Source organism: Actinia tenebrosa, unplaced genomic scaffold (assembly GCF_029948245.1).
Source record: "Actinia tenebrosa isolate PJP-AT-01 unplaced genomic scaffold, QUT_ActTen_1.0 PGA_scaffold14__42_contigs__length_11649687, whole genome shotgun sequence".
Classification (NCBI taxonomy): domain Eukaryota; kingdom Metazoa; phylum Cnidaria; class Anthozoa; order Actiniaria; family Actiniidae; genus Actinia; species Actinia tenebrosa.
Window position 1 is genome coordinate 9,781,692 of NW_028292574.1, and position 21,981 is coordinate 9,803,672.

The 21,981-nt window shown below is 35.5% G+C and overlaps 3 protein-coding genes across 11 annotated transcripts in view; all 3 read left to right on the forward strand.

Moving 5' to 3' along the window:
• LOC116290528 (large subunit GTPase 1 homolog) overlaps positions 1 to 5,774 on the forward strand; it is a 40,525-nt gene extending 34,751 nt beyond the window's left edge. The window contains exon 17 of the mRNA XM_089029722.1: positions 5,636 to 5,774. The gene's annotated coding sequence lies outside the window, so the exon portion shown is untranslated. The remainder of the gene's footprint in view (positions 1 to 5,635) is intronic.
• A 4,887-nt stretch (positions 5,775 to 10,661) lies between these two features.
• Positions 10,662 to 11,942, forward strand: LOC148911470 (uncharacterized). Its single transcript, XM_089029727.1, has one exon. The coding sequence runs from the start codon at positions 10,723 to 10,725 to the stop codon at positions 11,665 to 11,667; it is 945 nt and encodes a 314-aa protein (XP_088885853.1). The 5' UTR covers positions 10,662 to 10,722; the 3' UTR covers positions 11,668 to 11,942.
• Positions 11,943 to 14,609: 2,667 nt separating this feature from the next.
• Positions 14,610 to 21,981, forward strand: part of LOC116287525 (uncharacterized) — a 126,781-nt gene continuing 119,409 nt past the window's right edge. For 5 of the 9 annotated variants that reach the window (XM_089029709.1, XM_089029711.1, XM_089029710.1 and 2 more), the window contains exons 1-3: positions 14,757 to 16,588; positions 16,979 to 18,424; positions 18,850 to 20,344. The gene's annotated coding sequence lies outside the window, so the exon portion shown is untranslated. The other 4 variants (XM_089029716.1, XM_089029714.1, XM_089029718.1 and 1 more) reach the window with 4 other exon arrangements.

The window sequence follows — 21,981 nt, forward strand, 5'->3', positions numbered from 1 at the left end:
ATATTCTTTTTAAGGTTCTATTTGATTTAAGAAGAAAAATAAATAATTTGCTACGCATATTCTAGGGTTTGATATTTGCCGTTTGAAGCGTTATGATCTCCTTTAATTTTTCTTCAAAAAATGGCTATTCATTAAAATATATTGATAAATGATAAAATTATAAAATGTAAAGCATAAGAAAAAATGTGTGAGAGAGGTTTTGAGCAAATATTAGCCTGTATTTATGCTTTAAATGAATCATTTTGGTTTTAAAGCGAGCCGTGCGAATTTGCATGCTTTTGAAACGTGTTGCTAATTACGTACGCCCAAATCTGGAACCCGGAACTGGAATTGGAGCTCCAGATTGAGTTATTCGATGACCCTAATGAGTGTGGCATAAACGCCCTGTCTACAAACGGCTTTTAAGGTGTTTCGATACAGTTTCGTGATCACCAAACAGAACTTTTTCAATCGTCGCGTTGACAATGTTCTGTTTGCTGGATCATTTTAGAATTTATACCAGTTGTTGCTCTTGGTTTGAAGTTTGTACTAATGTATATTTTATTAAAATCAAAGTCTTCAACGCAAGAATATCGAGAAAAATCGAATATTGGAAAAAATAAAAGTGCGCGCGATTCAGATGTGCTGTAGAAAAACTGTTAACTCCTAAGAATCCCCAATTCATGACAAACAAAATGTTTCCAATTTTGTATACATATTTAGATATGGAAATGCATGAAAGTGGGCAGCTGTTCAATCACAGGAGTGGACAGCGGTACACTCGCGTGTGGGGAAACGTTTTGCAACGCATCATGTAGGGTGGGGGGTGGGGGTGGGGAGGTCAGAACCAGGTGTTTGGCGTCGTAGATGCGAGTGACACAAAAGAGAGTGATCACTTATATATATTTTGAGCAATGCATGATGGGATATCTATTATTATGTAAATACTCGCTATTATTCTTAGCATTTAGAATAGTGACCTTGTCTAAAGTAGGATAATCTGTGTCTTATGGACAGGCTAAATGTAAATATATATTTTTTTAATTCATTCACATTTTTGTCCAGAAATTGGAATTTCTCCAATTTGAAAGCCGCAAGAATTAATATTATTAAGAGAGGTATCACTTGACATGTTTTGAAGGTGTTTCCAGACGACTATTGCGGTGTACATCGAAGTGACAAAGTTTGATATATATTTAGGCACTGCCTAAAAGCGGAGCTCCCGATACGAAATTAGGGAGCCAGGAAACCCAAATTGAATGAATCTGAAAGGTAAAAATAAGATCGGGAAAAAATCTTCAATTATTTTTATTCGAGATGAAGATAACGTATCCTATTGAAATGGAATCGAAATGCACTATATAACTTAGGAATTTTGTACACAACTCACCCCCATTCCCTGGTGCTAGTTTTGTTCTTCGAAGATTCTTCGACAAAGTTTTCCATGGCCGACATTTTTAGGCTTTGAATCTCTTTTACTTAAAAAAAAAACCAAAGATAACTACAGATAATCCAACACGATATCAGTTTTAATGACATTTACCTTGGACATCTTTCATTGAAATCGAAATTTTGGAGATTCCCGATTCTTTTAGGACCAAATGAAGACTATAAAACAGACTTGAAAACTGGTTAAGGTTTGCAGAAAAAAAAAAGCTTACTTCTTAAAGTGAAAAACAAGGTCTTTATACAATAACATCTCTAAACAACACAAATTTAAGCTCATTTCAGCTCGAACAGATTAATAAACAGTTGAATATCTGGTGTTAAATTTTACATTTCATTGGCAATATATAAATAAATTATCTATAGAAAGATATATAAAATTATTGAATGAAAGTCTTCAGCTTTGTTTTGCCGATGGAACCCGCGATAGGAGACAAACAAAGCTGCATTTTTCTAGAACGAAAAACATACGATAGTTGGTTAAAAACAACTGAATTGTTAATGATTTACAATGTTAAAGAAAGGACGAATATTTGTTTTAATATGCTCTTCGTGTTATATTTCATCCAGCATTAAAATGAATTAAGCTTATCGATAGAAATATTAAAAGTTTTGAGAGCTCACTGAGAAAGTCTTTTAATTGTCGATTCGTCGAAAAAAATGCTTGTCTTAAGAAATAATATAAGCATTGTTTGCTAAAAAAACACACTTGAATTCTTGAAGAACACTTCTTGATGCATTTTTGACTAAATGGAAGTTGTTTTTATTTGCTGTTGGTCTATAATTTGTCCTCAAGCTATTTTTTTCTGTGCCTTTGTGAGCCGCATTACCAAGTAGTTTTGCTTTGACATCAAGTGGGATTCCTGTGTTGTGTACACGGAGGCCGTACGGACGGAAGTGACGTCGGCCAAGTATGGTGCTACGCGGGAGCTCCGTTATAAGTGTATCATTTAAATAAGCCACTCTACTAATAATGCCAGTATACAGTGCAAACAACTAATCCGTGAAACACTAATTACTAAATAGTACAAAATAGTGCTAATTAAACAATAGAAAACAATGGAATTTCACATGAAATTGTGCTATTTAGTAGTACTAAAGTTTCACGGTTATATTGTTTACACTCTATCTGCTTGGGTGTAAACCAGACTGTTGTCATTTATTTATCGTATTATATCATGCCGTTTATTTGTCGAATAAGAGATAGGGTCAGTAAAACGATTATCATCTTACGAGACTCCACTTAGTGAGTAGGGGTAGGGTTACCCTTTACCAGCCAACTCTGGATGTGAAATTCTGGTTTTTATCCTAAAATATACCTATACTAAAATAAAGTTAAACCTTCAGTAATGAATGTATCGTCTTCTTTCATATATGCTATTCAACGTATTTGTGAATAGGAATAGTCACTACAGATACCCAATGTCGAGTATTTAATTAACAGACTACAGATCTCTGAGGGGGAGGGGTAGGGGTATTTAACAGTCCTACAAACGAAATCAATAAAAGTGGGTCCCAGTTCAGTTTGGACCGGATGACCTTGCCTTTTACAAAATATTTATAAAAAGTCGATGGTTCATCTATCGACTCATTTCTTCTAATTTTTTTAAAATATGAAATATTCACGAATTGGTATTCTCAACCGTTGATTGGTTACGAAAGTATTCTATTGTTACTTACCATGTTACTTTGGGGGAAAACGATGACAATCGTCGTAGTAGACACACAAATATATGGTCTCTTGTGCGATGGCAAGAAATTCTTTCTTGACACGCATGAATGTTCATTGTAAGAATTAACATATCGTCAGGTAGCTTGTGGGAAACGCTATGAAGCATTAGAAAAGCAAACCAAGATGCACCTAACTTGACGGGTCTTAAATGTTAGAGGCAATCAATAAAACCCATCTTTTGCGCATAGAATTTGTACGTCCTATATAAACTATTACAGGATTTCCAAATTTTGGTCATAATTTTGCAAGAAAAACTCTACGTAAAAAAATTATTACTCAGCTACTAAAACATTATTTTCAACCAAACGTTTACAGTTCATAACTATAAAGTCGATGGACGTTTCTGTGTACTTTGAAACTACGTTACTTGGTTCCACATATTTTAATGGTATTGTGTATGAAAAGTGAGTAAGATCAAGGTTATAAAATGTTCGCATTATATGTTTTCTCAAAATCTGCGCACCGGATTTTTATAAAACTTTGATATTTTGTAAGTCATATATCATGGTTTGTGTATTTGAAAATAAAACGAGGGAAACACGTTTTTTTTTCTTCTTAATTTTAATATTTTCTTATAACTGATTTATTTAATGTTATTTCAAACAAAATTAATTATCGTAAACTTCAATATTTGATGAAAGTTTCATGGTAATTAAGTATAAGCAACATTATAAACGAAGCGAACAAACAAGCTTGATGCGGTCGGTTATAAATTTTACCAAACCACCTTAAATGTTGCATATCAACAATTCTTAGATACGCCGCACCCTACCCTTGGGATTACCGCACGCGCCTAAGCCTTCCCAACAACTAACCATATAAGGCAATACATAAGCTAAGCCCTGAGCTCTGTTACATACAGGTAGTCCAAACCATGTTTCTGTGTGTGATTCAAAGGTGAATATTTAACATTTTCATTTATGACTTCTAGTCTTCTCCCAAATTTCTGTGCTATTTGAGGTCGTTTTAATCTTTTTCTCTTCATCCTCCCTTACCCCCTTCTCCTACATCGGGAGAAGATTCATGGTTCCGACTCAATTTAGTTACGGTTGCTAAATCCCACAAGCTCTACAAATTAACCAGAATATCTCAGAATTTAAAACTCTGATCGCAGAAAAGTGATTATAAGTTGTTTCAATTTTTTACTGTCTCACGAAAACGAAATAAAATTGCCTTGTAAACAGAAAACGTGTCGTTGTTTTTTCTTAATTCCAATGGGAATACTGCTGCAGTGGTGATTGGTCGCTATTGTCTTAGTCGGAACCATCAGTTAAATAAGGTGTGAGCAGCCATGGAAACAAGTACTGATAGAAAGATAGGTAGATAGATGTCTATTAAACAATACATAGCAGCCAAAGGCTGAAATGCGTATGTTAATTATATTTTTCACTGATGTAAACTGAAATAGAGGATATTACATAGGCGCGCGGAGATACGAAATTTATCTTCGAGTGTTGAAAAGATCTCTCACAAGTGAGCGCAGCGAACGAGTGAGAGATTTTCAACACGAGAAGATAAATTTCGGATCTCCAAGCGCCCATGTAATATTCTGTTTATTATATAATTATCAATGGAGTATGTTTTGGCTTTTTCAGGCAATTATTTCCGTGTATTTTTGAATAGTCATCGCAATGGTGTTATCTTCACACGTGAAAATAACATGTTATTTTCACGTGTGAAGATATCAATTTTTCGAAATAGAGAAAAATAGATATTTCATTGGTAATTATATAATAAATTGTATTATTTCATACAGAATCCTTTGCTTTCTATTGTTTAATTATCACTATTTAGTGCTAAAAATTAGTATTTATTTCACGGATTTAGTGTGAGCACTCTACTATTGAAAATACATATTAATTTCCATATATTTGTTTCGTTTAATGCACGAATAATTCGATTCAATATTGAAATTGTTTATGTTAATAATCTGATATAAGGAAGAGGAATTTCTCTAAACTTTGATCAATAAACAAACGAGCTCAACAAATTCATAATTAGGTCCTTTTGGTGTACGTTTGCAGGCCCGTAGCTAGGGGGGGTGCAGGGGGTGCGTTCGCACCCCCCCACGCGAGCTAAAGGCCCGCTTTTTAAGCAAGTGAGATTTTGGCTGGTATGATATTTTCACGTAAAACTAAGTAAAAAAATCAATTTTACTTTATTAATTTATCTATACCTATGCGTCCTATGGGACTTTTAAAAAATAAAGTATATGGTTGGTCCACTTTTTGTAAATTAGCACCCCCCAAACAAAAATCCTAGCTACGGGCCTGGTTTGATCTGTTTCTTAGGTTTAGTGAGATTATTAACTTGTGAATAGCTTACCTCAGTCTCTGCCCGTATATTATTGGCAAGTCGTTAGGCTTGCTGTATTTTATTGACATCTAATCAGTAAATTTAGACAAATAACCACATACCTGTGATAACCACTGGTTAATGTTTAAAACGACCGGAAATCAATGATCTTTTATTCTTCAGGACCCCCATGATCTCCCAAGAGGGCCATGCACAGAAAAGCTGGAATATTACTGAGGATGACCGCTGTTTGGAAATGTACTCGAAGAATTTGAGTTTCCTGCGCTGGGAATAGGATTCGTGATTAATTACTGGAAACGGGAAGCAAAACTGCTGAATACATTGGAATGGAATTCTTTTTTTGCTGGCAAAAAAACATAAGGATATACAGAGGTAAGCAAATCCTGCTCTCTCGATGTAACTAAGATTTGATAGTATTTATCATCATCATCACCTTGGCATTCCAGTTACCACCGATTTAAACCGCTTCACAGTCATCACACGGTATTTGGTAAATCATTCCGGTCTTCTTGTCTAAAGGAACGGCGTCTTTTGGCTTGGATAACATCTGACGCAGTGGGAGGTCTTTAGGTACCAGAACTAAAGAAAACATGGCAATTGAGTTATCAGAGCATGCCAACACTCAAGGACACAACATCTCGTGGAAGAATGCCAAGGTTCTCGCCAGTGAAGCTTCTTGGAACTGAAGATGGTCAGAAGCCTGGTTTATTGCCAGTAATAAACATGCACTGTTTAACAGAGACTAAGGAGGGACATTCCCTGAAAGTTATCTTCCTCTTTTATTGAAATAGAACATCTTTTAGATTCATATTTTTACATGCACGCATTTTTTTAATTATTAATAATATTTTTTTAAATCATTTAATTAGCATCTAGCGGGCGCAATAGATTGACACGTATTGTTTGTTTTATTCGCAATAGTATAACTGACTTAAGATTTGTAATTTCATTCATTCCCTGACGATGGACCAAGAGGTCCAAAAGCTTGGAGAGTAAAGTTTATATTAACGTAGAAAATAAGGCCTTGATTTATACAACTATGATACCTACGTACAACATACTTAACTTAATATTATTATTATCATTAATTAATTATTATTTGTTATTATTATTATTAATTATTAACTGGAAAGTAAGACAAATCAATTTTGAAGATTCTCAAGAAAATCAATTTGTTTGATTTCGAGTAAATTGCTTAAATAGTCTTAAGGTCTTTGTTTTTCTTATGTTCAAAGTCAAGACGGCGAAAAACGCCACTCAGGTCAAGGGAAATACCAATAAGGGTTGGTTCACAGTTTGACATAAGCCAAAGCATAAGAAACATAAAATCTTATGTTTATGCTTATGTAAGCTTATGTACGCCCGGTTCACAATTTGGATTTCACTAGCAAAAGTATAAGCATAAGAAAATGGAAAAGTTTCCATTCCATTCCATTCCTTATGCTTATGCTTATGTCAAAGTGTGAACCAGCCCTAAGCAAAAGTTATAATGTAGCGTTTTATTATTAACTCTTGGCTTTTGTCTCATCCTGACTTTCAAATAATTTTATTTCTATAAATGTTTTGATACAGTACCCATAATTTTCATGCTAAAATTTGCTTCAAAATACCAATCAAGCGAATGAATACTCTTGCTAGATATGCTGTAAGTTTGCTTATCATCGTACTACAAACAACATTTTTCGAAACTCTTTGAATATGAGAGACAAAACATTTTTAAAACCAACGATAAATCTGTTCAGTATGCTAATGATCTGATGTAGCATCAGCTTGTAAACAGGTCTCGTGATTGGTTTGTAGTTCCTAGAATTATTATAGAAAGTGACCTGTACGTCTGGCGACGCATAATTTTGGTGGATTTCTTGGAATAGTGAAATTCAGGAACTCCAACCAATTTTTTTTATAAACTTATCCCAAGACAATGAAGTCAATTTGGCTCATATTTTGGGAAAAATTCGAATGAATATCACTGGGATCATGTATGGAAACCGGATATTTTGGCCTAGTTTGTCTGGTCTTCATACATTTCTTAGTAAATTTTGGAGTTTTTGAATGGCTGTATCTCACTCAGTATTGACCCGATTAACGTCAAACCTCGGAATCTTTTCCCGGAATCTTGTAGAGTGTCATATTCTCAGCATCATTAAGGCATGGCTCTCAGATGAAAAACTGATTAGCTATATCATAGGCAGTTTTCTACGAATCTTCCCCAAACTTGGCAAGTTAATGTCTTTTGTGAAAAGAAGGAACCTTAGAGCCTTGGTTACCATGGAAACTAAGTCACGTGACCACAAGGCCGCCACCTTGGATTTTTAAACAAGCCGTTTGTAAACGTACCAAAACATCTTTAAAAGTCATGAAAATGCAGATTACTATTCATATTTACAATACCTATATGGATCTAATTGGATATCTTGGAAATTATTCTAAGTTTAATTTTTAGAATATTTTCTATTTTTTCCAAAAAATTAAAAATATTCTAAAAATTAAACTTAATATAATTTCCAAGATATCCAATTAGATCCATATAGGTATTGCAAATATCAAAAGGAATATGGATTTTCAGGACTTTTGAAGTAGTTTCAATACGATTACAAACAATTTTTTTTAAATCCAAGATGGCGGCCTTGTGGTCACGTGACCTGGTTTCCATGGTAACAGATATGCGGTAATTGCTTGCCTTGAAGAATTACTACTACGAGCCAAATTTGGGAAAGATTCATAGTAAACTGTCAAAGATATGAATAAATAACTGATTTTCCATCACTTCCTCAAAAGAGCCATGCCTTAATGGTTTCTTTCTGTGTTGATTATCACAGTCTCCTGCTTGACTTCCGTAATTATTCCTTGTCGTGTGCTGTTGGTATCGAGAGCATACTTATTTTTATTTGACTGCCTTAAAACCCTTCAATGCATATGAAATTAAATGAAAATATTTGTAAAAGATACATCTTTTAGCGACTTCATTTAGAAAAAAATCGTTCGACGATTTTTTGAATGCCGATCGATATTTTCTATCGCTTTTGACAACAAATGGGGTCATTTAGCTTCATTTCAAAAAATCCATAACGTTAGAAAGAAAGTCACAATTTGACTCATACTCAACAAGGACAGTGTCTATATCCGTACCTATATCCTAGCTAATAAAAATATTGAATCCACTAAATTAAAGTCCCGATTTTGAGGGTATAAAGTTGACACGCTGGAAATAATAGTAAAAGTCCATGAAAATATTCATCGCGTAATAATTGGAAAACGCTCTCATACATTTTTTTCATATTGCAATATGCTGGGTGTCTTGATGAATACTATCGACTGGTGCAAGTCGCTTTGAAAGTTTAGGTCTATTTTTCGAGAAAATAAGCAGTAAACGATTTCTATGATGTCATCATTACGTCAAAATGAAAAGGCCACTTTAAACTAATTTATCATTTTTGAAACCTTTAATCCTTTAATCCCTGACACTGTGTGAAAAGCGCTTGCAGATCGAGTTATTCAAGACGAAGTTGTAGCCGTTTCAATGCGGCTAGGTGTGCCAGACCAAAACTACCCACAGCCTCCTTAAACATAACTACACACACTCCATGTGCTATTCAAAGTCATTTGAATATACTTAATTATGCATGCGAGTCATTAACATGTCCCATGGTGATTAAGCTTATTATATTAACCACTCCTTACATAAATTCTCGCCGGAAAGAAGCTGACAGGAAGCAAATCTTTATTTCTTCTTTAAGTAACACAGATCGTGCGGCTCTTTGAGAAGTTGGTCTAGAGTACTTATTTTATTTATTTACATTCATATTCTAACAGGAAGCTTCTTCACTTATAAATGTGATTTTCAAGAAGGTCCTGATAAATAAGATATTTTGACAATAATATGCAAAAAGAAAATTTGGAGGTTGAATATGGGTGATCAAGAACCGGCGGCACCGCAGCAGGAAGCTGTAAGACAAGAAGTGGAACACAACATCGCAGTTCAATGTCCAGTGGCGGTTCAACAGCCAGGCGACGCTCAGCCTTCAAACCCAGAACAGAACCAAGCTGCCGCTACGGTATGTCTAGTCCCGCTTCTCTTTATTTTTTCGTAAATGTCAACTCCCCGACTTCTCGTGGATAATGTAGTAGTAATGTAGCAAGGACTGCGCGCAGAACACCCTGAAAAGTGGGAGGGGTGGGGGACTAGGATTTGAAAACGTAAGAGATTAGTCAGAAAAAAGGGGGGTTAAGAATCGAATATATAAGAGAATAGTACGGAAAAAAGGAAAAAGTCTCCGCGGTGGCTGTGTAGTTTGTCAATTGCTTACAAATCGGTCAAATTTCCTTCGTTATGTATTTATTTTTTCCGTAGCTTTTGGTGGTTATGCAAGTTTTTGTCGTTTGTCTTTTTACAAGCTAGCGATTTGTTAGACTTTTGCAAAGAGTTTTTTAATTATTCTCTTACCTATCGGCGTAGGTACTAAATTTATTATAGGTTTTTTCTATTTCGGCAATCTTTTTACTTTGACGGTTTATTTTCGACAAATATTTTGCCTGTCACTGGGGATGTTTATTTCAATAGCCAAACTATCACGGCGTATTTGCAGGAGCCGAGACACTGTTCTATGAAAGTGAAAGCAAAAGTTTTTTGTGAGTCAACTACTATAACTAGGAAAGCACGGGTGGTGTAGCGGTGAGAGCGCGCCGCGGGTTCGGTGTAGTATGTAAAAGATTCAAGTATCCAATTTCAACTTGCGAGCCTGGGCAACGTTGACATAAACTTATAAATACACTATAACACAGGATATAAAATCTAATAAAAATTTACAAATTAGTTCAACTTGTATGGCCCTGTTCAAAGCCGAAGAGCAACCCCCGCGCGCACGCGTCCCCAACCCCGAATTCCTGAACCTCCCCTGTCCAATTAGGACAAGAGAAGGTTTAAATTTAAATTAAAGGTTTAATTTTTTTATTAGAGTGCAATTAATTTATCCGTGAAACACTAATTACTAAATAGTACAAAATAGTGCTAATTAAACAATAGCAAACAATGGAATTTGCATGAAATTGTGCTATTTAGTAGTACTAAAGTTTCACGGTTATATTGTTTGCACTCTAATATTATTATCATACAATATTAAGGGACTAGTATCCAGTCCCTCACGACTTCAAATCCGAAAATAGTTTCCAATTCAAAAATTACAGATAAATTATTCACCTTAAACATAACTACACACACTCCATGTGCTATTGTATTTGAACAGGACGAAATGGGTCTGTGGGAACGATTACGAGCCATGCGTGATGGAATAATGTGGGTAGTAATCTTCAGTTTTGTTGTTGGCCGATTGGTCTTCTTGATCATGTACATCGTGTGGTTTCATGACTGCTTCTTCAGAGAGTTTAAAATGGGAGCGGCATGCAAACATTTCACTCTTTACCCTGAACCAAAGATGATTTCTACAGTTTGGCTTATAATCGTCAGCATTACATCCATGTGTCTAATCAACTTCGTCAGGCGATTGCACGGTTGTTCAGCCTTGAAGTCAATCTTCAGACATCTTTATCGTAAAAAGTACTTCTGCAAGCTGTGTGTCATTACCATACTGGTAATTAGCTACGACTCGTTAACTATTCGTGCCAGAGAATTTGAAGTGAAAACAATAGCTTTATACTGTGCGTATATACTCGAACATATCACGTCTGCTGCACTCATGCTCACATTAAACTTCGTTCCAAAGTTCGTCAAGAAGGATGTACTACAATGTAATCCGAAATATTATGGTTATAAATTAACCTTGCTACTCTACTCGATCGAGAATTATGTCCTATACGCCTTAGGAACTGTTGTAGCTGCGTACAAACTGGTTTCAGTTCCTACAACTTGTAGTCCCACACCTGAAATTCAAAACAACACCGACTGTTACGATGTCCTAGCTGTTACCATGTTGTTTCTTCTTGTGAGTGTCCTCGCTATCCGTCTCACAGTTGGAGAATTCTTTCTGACCAAGTTCTTCGAAGAAGATGTTAATGTTCTCGACCCCCCGTCGCAAGCTCCACCGAATTTACTTACTCCGTTAGTGACTCAAGAAGAAGAAAAAGAGAAAAGAACAGGGACAGAGGAGACAACCTTGGGAAAGGATAATCCGTCATGCGAAACCGAATTGATAGAAATGAAAGCCGAACCAATATATCCACGTATAATAACCAAGTAACTAAGCAACCAAAGCAAGGAAACAAGCAAGAAAGGGAGAAGGGAGAGATGGAAAAATCGGAAGATGAGATTTCATGTGCATAGATTTTATCTAAAATACTTTAGGGCACTTTAGGTTTGTACCTTTCATGTATACATAGGTGAACAGTGATAAGGTGAACTCAGAGGTGGATTCAGGTAGAATAAAAACGCAGAAAGTATAAGATAATAATTATTTATAGTAACTCATTAGAGTTTCTTCTTTCCTTGATTATTGATGTTCTATTCGACATCAAGTAACTGTCTTATTTATAGTATATACTGAATAGTATTTATAGTATAGTATAATTATTTATATTTTTACTACCTTTCAATCTACTTTAAATTCTTAGCCTATTGGTATTCATACTTGGTTATGTGCTTGTTACAGCCCAATACGTTACGAAAGGAGGACGAGTGGTACGAAGCCCCAAGAGACTAAGATATTAGTACCCTCCCCGGGTGGGGAATAAATTGTAACCCCCTTAGGAATCGAATTTCGTGCTGACATGTTTGTAATGAAGTCAACGTCTCAAGTAAAGTTGTTGAGTTGTAAAAAGCGTTTTCTGTCGTCAGTTCCACAACATTTAAGTTCATTGTGTGGTAAACGCGCATCTACGAGGAAAAGATACTACGGCTTATATTGCTCAGTTCCTCGGCGACCATTCAAAATTTATGTACTCGAGGCCATCTTCAGATATTAAACACATACAAAAAGCAGATTAAATATGTCGGCCACATTTTGAAAAAGAATATGAAACTTCAATACAACCTGAATCGTTATCGCTTATTTTTTACAGACTAGAAATTTTCGCAGCTATCGAGATACCGTCTGCTAGCAGGGGCGGATCCAGGATTTTTTCAAAGGGGGGTTGTAGCATTGATTGAGGTGGTGGAGAGATATAGCAGACCAAAGGGTTAGGGAAACGATTAATGCTGCAGGCGAGAATGGTTGTTTCAGGTCCCACACACGGCGTATAGAAAAAAAAAGCGAGCGAAATGTGTTCGGCACCCCTGTTTTAATAAAACTTGCGATGCTGTTGGTGTTGTCATGAAAATAATAATAATAATAAATCACGATGGCCCTCATGGTGGGGGTTGCAACCCCCAAAACCCCCACCCCTAGATCCGCCACTGGCTGGCTACCAATGAAGAGTATCTCAACTCACACAAATACAATGCCTTATTTCAATCTCTTGAGTAGTTTCATGTACTGAATGGAAATTGCAAACATCATATAAGACTTAATTAATATTAAAGTTATCATCTTTAAGATGATAACAGTTTTAGAATAAAAAGTATCAATTACTTTATTTGAGATTTGCTCTGTTTTTCACTGTGAACTTCGATCTTGATATTCGTTTCTAAGGAGATTCTCTACAGCTTTGTAAATGTAGCTAATCTGCATTTTGCTTCAATTTTAATAAACATTCAAGCTGTGTCTCCGAGCTTCACGCTTAAATGTTTTTCCCCCCTGATGTATACCGCAATATGCGTCTTGAAACACCTTGAAAACATTTCAAGTGATAACTCTCTTAATGATATTAGTTATTGGGCTTTCATATTGGAGAAGTTCCAATTTCTGGAGAAAAAGATGAATGATTTTTTAAAAAATTGTAAGTTTAGCCTGTCTATAAGACACAGATTTAGAATGCGCACATCGTTTCACCAGTTAATGACGTGTTGTTTTTGCGACCCAGCAGGGGAACGGGGAACCCCCTTCAAAATAAAAGTTACGTAAGATATATAAAAATATATTCATTCTTTCATATTTTTCTCCAGAAAATGGAATTTCTCCAGTATGGAAGCCTAAGAACTAATATTATTAAAAGAAGCTTTAGCTCTCGCTTAGTCAACATTTATGGGGCGCCGATCCAGTCAATATTCTCATTATTTATTTCATTGCTTATTGTGTTTTTATTTTGATGGTAATTATATCTAATTTTTAGCAAGATTGAAGTTGTTTTTGAAGCAGAAAAAATTACTTTAATGGTCATTTGTTTAATCTTTTTTTGTCAATCGAATTGATATATTCTAGTGCAGGATTTTTTTAAAATTGTAATCTAATTTATTCAATTTATTCTGGTGTTTTTACTTTTAATATGCTAATTATGATTCAATTCGAGCCTCGATTTGACCGAGCGATCATGGAACGACGGCCACAGGTTTGTTAGCCACTGGCTATTAAGTGCTACCCTCGTGAAAAAAGGACGTTTTTATTTTCCTTTTTTTCTTCTTTCCTTTTTTTTTTTTTTTCTTACGACTGGTGATGGAGTGGGTTAACTCTATTGTAACTATGGTTACGCACAATTTGGATCTCAGTGAGGTGAATCCAACTGGTAATCACGCAGATCAAAAGATCAAGCGAGAACTAGAAAATCTACTTTGAAATACCGTCAGTATAAACCACAGAAAGAATTATTTACGCCAAGTATTTTCTGTTATCCCGACGGGCAACGATGTCGAATTTAGGTATTAAGGTGTTTTTGTTGCTCGGGAAGTTAAAAAGTCAAATTTTTCCGCCAAAAAATTAGAGCTCCAAACGGGATTTGAATTTCTCAAACGATTCGAGTTTTCTTGTCAAGAAAAAATAGAACCAAAAAAAAAACAACAACAACAAAGGAACAAAAAACTACGAAACCCGAATTTTAAGTCTTTGTTAGATCTAGATCAAGGCATGCGAGTTTATATCGCGTGGTTTATCCACAATGCTTTGCAATCGTCAGTCATTCGATGCATTTTCTGCGAACCACCTTTTTATGAAGAAAGGTGTGGGGCTCAAGTACACTACCACCACACCACCCTTGATGCGATTGGCTCTTGGTTTGGGGTATTTTAAGACATGACGATGTTTACCTTAAAATGTCTAAAGGGCTTTTCTGTTTACGACCATATATGGCTTTCTTAATCTTATCCAAATATCATAAATATTATAAACTTTCTATGCGGTCTTGTAAACAGCTCAAACTAATCGAGCAATTTTGAAACTCCTTAAAACCCTGAAAAAAGTTTCGGCAGCGTCTTCTACCTTCGTCAGTTGCAACTTGTACATTAATGAGCGAAAAGGTAGGCTATGTATATATATACTATATAAATAATAGAACGAAAAAAAGCATTCTGATTAAATAGTAATGGTTAAGTTAAGGGTGTTTCTCAATTAATATTTCATAGTCTCTTTCAATTTAAGTTGGAATTTTGGTGATGACGATGTTTAGCTTAAAAGTTCAAAGGGGTTTTCTGTTTACAATCAAATATACATGCCTTTCATTTATGGCTTTCTTAATCTTATCCAAATATTGGAAACAGCAAAAACTGATCATGTTTAGGGTCCTGGTCGCATGAAGGGGTAAAATTTAGAGCTTGGATTGGTATTTTTTGGGCTGGGAAAATGAGATTTTATGTACTGGGAATGGGATTCACAAACAAAAAAAAAAAACTGGAAAACTGGTTTGCAATAGCGTTAATGACGAAGATGGGGATGATGAGGAGGATGAGGAAGAAGATGATAAGGAGAAGGAGGATGAAGAGGAAGGAGAGAGTATGGACGAAGAATCGGATTATGATGAACAGGAGCAAAACAAGAGTCAAGATTTTCGTAGTTCGGTGCCCAATTTGCCATTGGCACGAAGGAACATGAACGAGGTTGTCCGGTACGACATTTGTATGAGCACGTTCCCTGCTAGTTTACAGAACACAGAGAAACTGTTTTACTGTTGTAAAAAATGCGATTCAATTCATCGGATGTCGTGAAGAACAGGCAGTTTCAGACTCATCGTACTACAACAAGAGAGCGAAGAAATAGAAGAACAGGCAATCCACGAGGCCAACTACTTTCCTTTTTTAGCCAACTGGGAACATTATTAAATTGTAATTTAGCCACTGAAATATTTAAAGAAAAGAAAAAAAAAAAAAAAAAAAAAAAAAAATTGTGTCAAAAACACTTAATATTTAACGGTCGATATTTACGTCAAAATCCTTGATAGTATAGTGGTTTAGTATTCCCGCCTGACACGTGGGAGAACTGTGTTAGAATCAATGTGAATTTACGATTTTGGACGACTTAGAAAATTTCGAGTATAACTAAAACATTTTCAAACATTTCTCACAAATACGAGATCGAAATAAATATAATACAATCAAACTGATATCTCATGATGCATGAAGTTGATTCATTATTTGCATATCGCAGCGACAGTTGCACTGAGGTGAATCCAACTGGTTACTTTGAAATTCCGTCAGTATAAACCACAGAAAGAATTATTTACGCCAAGTATTTTCTGTTATCCCGACGGGCAACGATGTCGAATTTAAGAATTTAAGTATTAAGGTGTTTTTGTTGCTCGGAAAGTTAAAAAGTCAATTTTTTCTCGGGAAAAAATTAGAGCTCCAGGCAGGTTCGAATTTCTTAAACGATTCGAGTTCCCTTGTGAAGAAAAAAATAGAACAAAAACAAAAACAAAGGAACAAAAAACTACGAAACCCGAATTTTAAGTCTTTGTTAAATCTAGATCAAGGTATGCGAGTTTATATCGAGTGGTTTATCCACGATGCTTTGCAATCGTCAGTCATTCGATGCATTTTCTGCGAACCACCTTTATATGAAGTAAGGTGTGGGGCTCAATACACTACCACCACACCACCCTTGATGCGATTGGCTCTTGGTTTGGGGTATTTTAAGACATGACGATGTTTACCTTAAAATGTCTAAAGGGCTTGTCTGTTTATTACCATATATGGCTTTCTTAATCTTATCCAAATATCATAAATATTATAAACTTTCTATGCGGTCTTGTAAACAGCTCGAACTAATCGAGCAATTTTGAAACTCCTTGAAACCCTGAAAAAAGTTTCGGCAGCGTCTTCTACCTTCGTCAGTTGCAACTTGTACATTAATGAGCGAAAAGGTAGGCTATGTATATATATACTATATAAATAATAGAACGAAAAAAAGCATTCTGATTAAATAGTAATGGTTAAGTTAAGGGTGTTTCTCAATTAATATTTCATAGTCTCTTTCAATTTAAGTTGGAATTTTGGTGATGACGATGTTTAGCTTAAAAGTTCAAAGGGGTTTTCTGTTTACAATCAAATATACATGCCTTTCATTTATGGCTTTCTTAATCTTATCCAAATATTGGAAACAGCAAAAACTGATCATGTTTAGGGTCCTGGTCGCATGAAGGGGTAAAATTTAGAGCTTGGATTGGTATTTTTTGGGCTGGGAAAATGAGATTTTATGTACTGGGAATGGGATTCACAAACAAAAAAAAAACTGGAAAACTGGTTTGCAATAGCGTTAATGACGAAGATGGGGATGATGAGGAGGATGAGGAAGAAGATGATAAGGAGAAGGAGGATGAAGAGGAAGGAGAGAGTATGGACGAAGAATCGGATTATGATGAACAGGAGCAAAACAAGAGTCAAGATTTTCGTAGTTCGGTGCCCAATTTGCCATTGGCACGAAGGAACATGAACGAGGTTGTCCGGTACGACATTTGTATGAGCACGTTCCCTGCTAGTTTACAGAACACAGAGAAACTGTTTTACTGTTGTAAAAAATGCGATTCAATTCATCGGATGTCGTGAAGAACAGGCAGTTTCAGACTCATCGTACTACAACAAGAGAGCGAAGAAATAGAAGAACAGGCAATCCACGAGGCCAACTACTTTCCTTTTTTAGCCAACTGGGAACATTATTAAATTGTAATTTAGCCACTGAAATATTTAAAGAAAAAAAAAAAAAAAAAAAAAAAAAAAAAAAATTGTGTCAAAAACACTTAATATTTAACGGTCGATATTTACGTCAAAATCCTTGATAGTATAGTGGTTTAGTATTCCCGCCTGACACGTGGGAGAACTGTGTTAGAATCAATGTGAATTTACGATTTTGGACGACTTAGAAAATTTCGAGTATAACTAAAACATTTTCAAACATTTCTCACAAATACGAGATCGAAATAAATATAATACAATCAAACTGATATCTCATGATGCATGAAGTTGATTCATTATTTGCATATCGCAGCGACAGTTGCACTGAGGTGAATCCAACTGGTTACTTTGAAATTCCGTCAGTATAAACCACAGAAAGAATTATTTACGCCAAGTATTTTCTGTTATCCCGACGGGCAACGATGTCGAATTTAAGAATTTAAGTATTAAGGTGTTTTTGTTGCTCGGAAAGTTAAAAAGTCAATTTTTTCTCGGGAAAAAATTAGAGCTCCAGGCAGGTTCGAATTTCTTAAACGATTCGAGTTCCCTTGTGAAGAAAAAAATAGAACAAAAACAAAAACAAAGGAACAAAAAACTACGAAACCCGAATTTTAAGTCTTTGTTAAATCTAGATCAAGGTATGCGAGTTTATATCGAGTGGTTTATCCACAATGCTTTGCAATCGTCAGTCATTCGATGCATTTTCTGCGAACCACCTTTATATGAAGTAAGGTGTGGGGCTCAATACACTACCACCACACCACCCTTGATGCGATTGGCTCTTGGTTTGGGGTATTTTAAGACATGACGATGTTTACCTTAAAATGTCTAAAGGGCTTGTCTGTTTATTACCATATATGGATTTCTTAATCTTATCCAAATATTATAAATATTATAAACTTTCTATGCGGTCTTGTAAACAGCTCAAACTAATCGAGCAATTTTGAAACTCCTTAAAACCCTGAAAAAAGTTTCGGCAGCGTCTTCTACCTTCGTCAGTTGCAACTTGTACATTAATGAGCTAAAAGGTAGGCTATATATATATATATTTATAATAGAACGGGGGAAAAAACATTCTGTTTAAATAGTAATGGTTAAGTTAAGGGTGTTTCTCAATTAATATGCATAGTCTCTTTCAATTTAAGTTGGAATTTTGGTGATGACGATGTTTAGCTTAAAAGTTCAAAGGGGTTTTCTGTTTAATACGACCAAATATATATGCCTTTCATTTATGGCTTTCTTAATTTATCCAAATATTACAAAGAAAAAACTTATACCTTTCCGGACCGTCTTGCAAACAGCAAAAACTGATCATGTTTAGGGTCCTAGTCGCATGAAGGGGTAAAATTTAGAGCTTGGATTGGTATTTTTCGGGCTGGGAAAATGAGATTTTATGTACTGGGAATGGGATTCACAAACAAAACAAAAAAACTGGAAAACTGGTTTTCAATAGCGTTAATGACGAAGATGGGGATGATGAGGAGGATGAGGAAGGTGATGATAAGGAGAAGGAGGAAGAAGAGGAAGGAGAGAGTGTGGACGAAGAATCGGATTATGATGAACAGGAGCAAAACAAGAGTCAAGATTTTTATAGTGCGGTGCCCAACTTGCCATTGGCACGAAGGAACATGAACGAGGTTGTCCGGTACGACATTTGTATGAGCACGTTCCCTGCTAGTTTACAGAACACAGAGAAACTGTTTTACTGTTGTAAAAAATGCGATTCAATTCATCGGATGTCGTGAAGAACAGGTAGTTTCAGACTCATCGTACTACAACAAGAGAGCGAAGAAATAGAAGAACAGGCAATCCACGAGGCCAACTACTTTCCTTTTTTAGCCATCTAGGAACATTATTAAATTGTAATTTAGCCACTGAAATATTAAAAAAAAAAAAAAAAAAAAAAATTGTGTCAAAAACACTTAATATTTAACGGTCGATATTTACGTCAAAATCCTTGATAGTATAGTGGTTTAGTATTCCCGCCTGACACGTGGGAGAACTGTGTTAGAATCAATGTGAATTTACGATTTTGGACGACTTAGAAAATTTCGAGTATAACTAAAACATTTTCAAACATTTCTCACAAATACGAGATCGAAATAAATATAATACAATCAAACTGATATCTCATGATGCATGAAGTTGATTCATTATTTGCATATCGCAGCGACAGTTGCACTGAGGTGAATCCAACTGGTTACTTTGAAATTCCGTCAGTATAAACCACAGAAAGAATTATTTACGCCAAGTATTTTCTGTTATCCCGACGGGCAACGATGTCGAATTTAAGAATTTAAGTATTAAGGTGTTTTTGTTGCTCGGAAAGTTAAAAAGTCAATTTTTTTCTCGGGAAAAAATTAGAGCTCCAGGCAGGTTCGAATTTCTTAAACGATTCGAGTTTTCTCGTGAAGAAAAAATAGAACAAAATCAAAAACAAAGGAACAAAAAACTACGAAACCCGAATTTTAAGTCTTTGTTATATCTAGATCAAGGTATGCGAGTTTATATCGAGTGGTTTATCCACGATGCTTTGCAATCGTCAGTCATTCGATGCATTTTCTGCGAACCACCTTTTTATGAAGAAAGGTGTGGGGCTCAAGTACACTACCACCACACCACCCTTGATGTGATTGGCTCTTGGTTTGGGGTATATTAGGCAAGTACACTACCGCCACACCACCCTTTGATGTGATTGGCTCTTGGTTTGGGGTATTTTAAGACATGACCATGTTTACCTTAAAATGTCCAGAGGGCTCTTCTGTTTATGACCATATATGGCTTTCTTAATCTTATCCAAATATTATAAATATTATAAACTTTCTATGCGGTCTCGTAAACAGCTCAAACTAATAGAGCAATTGTGAAACTCCTTAAATCCCTGAAAAAAGTTTCAGCAGCGTCTTCTACCTTCGCCAGTTGCAACTTGTACATTAATGAGCTAAAAGGTAGGCTATACATATATATATATAATAGAACGAAAAAAAAGCATTCTGATTAAATAGTAATGGTTAAGTTAAGGGTGTTTCTCAATTAATATGCATAGTCTCTTTCAATTTAAGTTGGAATTTTGGAGATGACGATTTTTAGCTTAAAAGTTCAAAGGGGTTTTCTGTTTACGACCAAATATATATGCCTTCCATTTATGGCTTTCTTAATCTTATCCAAATATTATGAAGAAAAAACTTACACCTTTCCGGACCGTCTTGCAAACAGCAAAATCTGATCATGTTTAGGGTCCTAGTCGCATGAAGGGGTAAAATTATAGCTTGGATTGGTATTTTTTGGGCTGGGAAAATGAGATTTTATGTACTGGGAATGGGATTCACAAACAAAAACAAAACAAAAAAACTGGAAAACTGGTTTGCAATAGCGTTAATGACGAAGATGGGGATGATGAGGAGAATGAGAAACATGATGATAAGGAGAAGGAGGAAAAAGAGGAAGGAGAGAGTGTGGACGAAGAATCGGATTATGATGAACAGGAGCAAAACAAGAGTCAAGATTTTTATAGTTCGGTGCCCAATTTGCCACTGGCACGAAGGAACATGAACGAGGTTGTCCGGTACGACATTTGTATGAGCACGTTCCCTGCTAGTTTACAGAACACAGAGAAACTGTTTCACTGTTGTAAAAAATGCGATTCAATTCATCGGATGTCGTGAAGAACAGGTAGTTTCAGACTCATCGTACTACAACAAGAGAGCGAAGAAATAGAAGAACAGGCAATCCACGAGGCCAACTACTTTCCTTTCTTTAGCCAACTGGGAACATTGTTAAATTGTAATTTAGCCACTGAAATATTTATAAAAAAATAATTAAAAAAATTGTGTGAAAAACAGTTAATATTTAACGGTCTATATTTACGTCAAAATCCTTGATAGTATAGTGGTTTAGTATTCCCGCCTGTCACGTGGGAGACCTGGGTTAGATTCAATGCCAATTTACGATTTTGCGCGACTTACAAAATTTCGAGTATAACTAAAACGTTTTCAAACATTTCTCACAAATACGAGATCGAAATAAATATAATACAATCAAATATCTCATGATGCATGAAGTTGATTCATTATTTGCATATCGCAGCGACAGTTGCACTGAGGTGAATCCAACTGGTTACTTTGAAATTCCGTCAGTATAAACCACAGAAAGAATTATTTACGCCAAGTATTTTCTGTTATCCCGACGGGCAACGACGTCGAATTTAAGAATTTAAGTATTAAGGTGTTTTTGTTGCTCGGAAAGTTAAAAAGTCAATTTTTTCTCGGGAAAAAATTAGAGCTCCAGGCGGGTTCGAATTTCTTAAACGATTCGAGTTTTCTCGTGAAGAAAAAAATAGAACAAAAACAAAGGAACAAAAAACTACGAAACCCGAATTTTAAGTCTTTGTTAGATCTAGATCAAGGTATGCGAGTTTATATCGCGTGGTTTATCCACAATGCTTTGCAGCCGTCAGTCATTCGATGCATTTTCTGCGAACCACCTTTTTATGAAGAAAGGTGCGGGGCTCAAGTACACTACCACCACACCACCCTTGATGTGATTGGCTCTTGGTTTGGGGTATTTTAAGACATGATGATGTTTA